Source organism: Penaeus vannamei, chromosome 27 (genome assembly GCF_042767895.1).
Source record: "Penaeus vannamei isolate JL-2024 chromosome 27, ASM4276789v1, whole genome shotgun sequence".
In the NCBI taxonomy this organism is placed as follows: Eukaryota; Metazoa; Arthropoda; class Malacostraca; order Decapoda; family Penaeidae; genus Penaeus; species Penaeus vannamei.
This window is the reverse complement of record NC_091575.1, coordinates 15,896,276-15,901,275: the sequence shown is the minus strand read 5'-3', so window position 1 is coordinate 15,901,275 and position 5,000 is coordinate 15,896,276. Positions and strand designations below refer to the sequence as shown.

Below are 5,000 nucleotides of genomic sequence, written 5' to 3'. Positions count from 1 at the left end.
ACGATGATAATGGCAACAATGATAATAATAATCATTATAATAGGGATGATGATAATAATGGTAATGATAATAATGATACTGAAAATAATGATAACAATAGTGATATTATTATCATCATTATTGATAACATTGATAATAATAACAGTAATAGTGATAATAATAACAGTAATGATAAAAGATGATAATAATGATAATGATAAAAGACAATAATAATGATAATGATAATAAAGATACCAATGATAATGATGACGGTAATAATATTATTATAACAACAAAAATAATAATACCAATACCAATAATAATAATAATAACAATGATGGTGATGATAAAATATAAAGAGGATGATGATAGTGACAATAATAATAATTAGAATAAAGATAGTAACGATGGTGATGATCAAAATAGTAATCGTGATAATGATGGTAATGATGATAATATGAATGTCAGTACTAAAAATAATAATGATAATAATAATGATAATAACAGTAATGATAATGACAACAATAATAATAATAATCATCATATTGTTAATGATGGTGATGATAAAAGTGATAATAAAAATAATGATAATGATAAAAACAATGACAGTAACAATATATATATATATATATATATATATATATATATATATATATATATATATATATATTTTTACTCTAATCTCATCTACCTTGAAAACTGACCCTCAACCGCATCTATTTTGATAACTACTCATAAACTAAACTCGTCAACACTTGTTTCCCACAAACACTCACACACGTGATTGTACAAAAATCCCCTTCAGTTGAGGTCACACTGAAGTAAACAATGCCGCCTACGCTTCGCTCCTTTCCCTCTTCCCTTAACCTTCCTGAGCCTCTCGCGGCTATATAAACTGCAGCTGCAACCACCAGCTTCAGCACACAACAACCATGAAGCTGGTGAGTACACCATGCACGTCCTGCTTTGTCATTGCCGGCGTTGCCGTTGACGGGGTTGCTGTGCCTAAAAGCTCTCCGAGTGGAACTGAGTTTTATCACTTTTACTTCGAACACTTTACATGCATGTTTTTTTTTTTGTGTGTGTAAAGGTGTGTAAAAATAAGAAAGGAGATAAAAGAAATGTGAAAGATGATTGAATATCTTGCAAATGCGTTTAGTGCAAAGCTGTTTCCGCCCACAGATCATCTTCGCCTGCCTGGCCGCCGTCGCCCTCGCCCGCCCTCAGAAACCCGATTCTGAGGCCGAGACCATTTTGGACGAGAGGTCCGACAACGGCGACGGAAACTTCCAGTACACTTTCCAGACCAGCAACGGCATCAGCTCCTCCAACACTGGCACTCCTGGATCTGAGGGCCAGAGCAACATGCAGGGAACATACAGGTAATCTGTCATGTCTCGTATATTACTAAAATTTCTGCTACTCTTTTAATTGCAGTTTGTGATCTCTTTAAAATCTAACCGCAACGTCCCTTTCCGCAGCTTCCTCCTTCCCGACGGAACAACCGCCGAAGTGAGCTTCATCGCCGACGAGAACGGCTTCCAGCCGTCGTCCGACCTCCTGCCCGTCGCCCCGCCGCTGCCCGCCCACGTGCCCGAACTGCTCCGCATTGCTGAGGAGCAACGGGCGAGCGGAATCACCTTTGAATAAATGCACTCACTCTCATCGACCATTTCGTTTCGTCATTCTCTGATATGTATATACGTGTGTAGTGTCTGGAGTTACTGATTGTTTCAATAAAGATTACATGTAATCTACTTATTTATGTATTCCGAATTAAAAATGTTCATGTCTTAGTCCTCTCAAAATAGAAGGCGGGATGTGTATACATGAAAATACTTCATTGTAACCCAATGAAATGCGACACAGAATAACCCAATAAAGGAAGAAAGAAGAATGCCTACTTTCTTTCAAGGTCACGTATGGGCAGTCACCTTATAAATGAACAGCATCATGGGCGTCCACTTCCGAAGCTGCTATTGAACTCTAAATCTCTAACTTTCAAACCCAAAGTGCTGAAATTGATATTACCTACAGCTTAATAGTCTTAACTACACAAATATCACTTTCAGGAGCAGCGTAAGTACCCTGCTGAAATGGGGTGTCAGGCAATAATTTTGAATTACACAGTTGATGCATGGTTAATAATGAATGGGTAACGGCGTTTTTTTGTGTTCAAGCTCACAAGCGTGATATAAGCTGTTTAGGTAATCTGGTGTATGTCGCCTGCTCTTCGGACCTTTTCTGCCCGAGTCGATGACGATCATTTCCTTCCCTTCGGATTGTTTGGATATGTCTTCGGTCGCCGGAAGGAGGGTCACTCCCGGAGGTCATCGTCCTCTAACCTGGCGGAGACCTGTGTCTTCGGGTGGCGCTGACTCTTCGTAGGTGTGACCCTGAACGACGTCTTCTAGCTCTCCATGGATTCCGGCTGGTGCTGCATTTTCGTCGGCGTCGTCGGAAGCGGGACCTTCTGCGCCTTCTTCAACCCCTCTCTTCGAGTTGGGAATCGCCAGCTAATATTCAGCGGGGGTTTGGTATTGACCTCAGCGTGAGAACGTCGGCCGCGTCACCGGCAGGAGGAGAAGAGGACAACTACAGAGAACATCGCGATCTTCGTAGGTCCTGGACGGGCGGCGCCCGGCTGCCGTCTCGGGCGCGGCTCCGGGAGTGGTGACTCCCCCTTTGGATCATCGGGATGGGTGTCGTCCACTCATGTCGTGGGCTGCGGGACGTCGATGGGGATGATGACCACCACAAAGGCAGATCTCTCGGCCACGAGTTCACTAACTTCGTCAACACCAAAATAGAAACGGAGCTTTCGTCACCATTACAACAGTTGTCCATTTGTTCATGAATAAAGATATCCTTTTAGACTTCACTCGTAACCAATAAACGGGTGGCTCTCGCGAAACCCGTTCCTCTCTCTAAGGGGGGGTAAAAAAAAAGAAAAAAAAAAAAAGAAGAAAAATGTGTGTACACACACATATATACATATATATATATATATGTACACACATAAACACACACACATATAAACAATGTATAATCATCGACGTGAATAATACAAATGATCAAATGTGTAGCCGGTCAGCTGAATGAACAACAGGTAAACTTTCATAAATTCTGTGCGGAAGTATTGGTTATAATCCTCATGCAAATAAATGTCTTTAATGTGCTAACATGTAAAGCTATGAATGTGCAACATAGTGTCTAGCACGATAATATCCCATGTCATGTAGGGCGTCTGTGTTTAGAATCTATGTACACATGACGCATCATATATGGCTAAGGATTATATTTCTTTTGCCAAAGAAAGTCACGTGGTGTGTTACATTACCCTTAGGCAAAACTCTTAAATGTCTTTCATTATAATTAGGTGTACCTTCCTATTTTGAGTTTGGGAAATTTCCTTAAATGCATAAAGTGTGAAGATACAGTTTATCACTAATTTCTTCTCATTTTTAACTGGCAATTTTATGTAATTTTCTATATGATTTTCGTCAGCTAAATCGAGGTTTTTAAAGCTTCAGTGGGACGCGTGAAATCTTTGTGTTTCATTTCCTTTTATTCTAACTTTCATTTATTTATTTTTAATTATTATTGTTGTTATTTTTCCTGAATTCTCCATTCTGCATTCTGCTTCACTGCACATTATTCCTAGGGCATGAGTGTGAGCTCTCTTCTTTAAACTGACAAAAACATTGTCCGTTTATATTATTGCCTGAATACCAATGAACACATTTATTTGAGATTTGATAAAAGTGCATATTTCTGAGACGTCAACCTTATCTGCCGTTTTTTTTTCTTTATATATAAAACTAGATAGGCAAGTAGCAGTAAACTGCTCGTAAAAAATAGTTGACGAGCAGCGAAATGTTTGCATACAAATCACGATGGGTAACAAAGATACCTGAAGGGATGGCATATGAAAAAGCGTCATCAATTCTTTTCTCATGTTTTAAAATATTCTGTATGCGTAATGCAGAAAATCTGTAAGGTAATACATAAATATTGATTTCATGTTCTCAATTAACAATAGTTTCGTACTGTTTCTTTTATTTGTTTTAGTATGTGCATAGTTCATGCATTCAAATAAAATATTTCTAGTTGGTAACATTCAGTGGTTGCACAGTAAGAGGAAAACACTATATAAATATTTATATTATCTTCCTTTATCCAGTCACTACTCTTAATCTACCCCAAAAGTAGACAATAATCACTCCATGAGTCTACTCATGTACCACTCCTTAGCACAAATATACTTTTAATCCAACCTCATTATTCTGAAATCACAATCAACACTCCTCACCCTTACTCTACATCTGTGGTTCTCAAACGTTTTGGCATCGTTACCCCCAACAGGCAGGTCGTGTTTACCTCTACCTCATTCATCTTCAGTTTCGAAGAAAGAAAAATTAGAATGCTTATGTGTGATTTTTATATCAAATTTAATTCTATTTTTATTATGATTAATAACTTTACTAATCATTATTATTCATCAATTTATCCCTCCCTTCATTACCCGTTTAGAAACCACGGGTCTACATGGAGTTGTGTACGAATACGAATCCTCCCTCCTCGTCTGAGGGAACAGCGGACATGAGGGTCTCCTACGCTTAACCCTTTCCCTCTTCCCTTAACCTTCTTGAGCTTCTCGCGGCTATATAAACGGCGGCTGCAACATAAGCATCAGCACACAACAACCATGAAGCTGGTGAGTACAGCATGCACGTCCTGCTTTGTCATTGCTGGCGTTACCTTTGACGGGGTTGGTGCGCCAAGAGGCAGTCTGAATGGAACATTTACTTCACAAACTCAGACCAGTGTTGCCACCGTATGAATTTCACATAGATGTGGCCTGACGTGAAACTTTCTGGGGGAACAAATTTCGCTCTTGGTCTGTGGGAATATCCATGGGAATTGATAACATTTGTGGGGAATTCTATGGTTGCAAAGTTCGCCAAAAACTAATTGTTAATTCCACAAAAGTATAGAATTTGTGAAAGATTTAATCGGTA

General features: G+C 39.1%; 2 protein-coding genes across 2 annotated transcripts in view; both read left to right on the top strand.

Annotated features, from left to right (window-relative positions):
• The first annotated feature begins 793 nt into the window (after nt 1-793).
• Nucleotides 794-1,732, top strand: LOC113825240 (cuticle protein AM1159-like). Its single transcript, XM_027378046.2, has 3 exons — nt 794-920; nt 1,162-1,361; nt 1,461-1,732. The coding sequence occupies exons 1-3, from the start codon at nt 912-914 to the stop codon at nt 1,627-1,629; spliced, it is 378 nt and encodes a 125-aa protein (XP_027233847.1). The 5' UTR covers nt 794-911; the 3' UTR covers nt 1,630-1,732.
• A 2,827-nt stretch (nt 1,733-4,559) lies between these two features.
• The window catches only part of LOC113825234 (cuticle protein AM1159-like), a 1,751-nt gene continuing 1,310 nt past the window's right edge, over nt 4,560-5,000 (top strand). Inside the window, exon 1 of the mRNA XM_027378034.2 lies at nt 4,560-4,696. Coding sequence (XP_027233835.2) covers nt 4,688-4,696 — 9 coding nt within the window. The 5' untranslated portion in view covers nt 4,560-4,687. The remainder of the gene's footprint in view (nt 4,697-5,000) is intronic.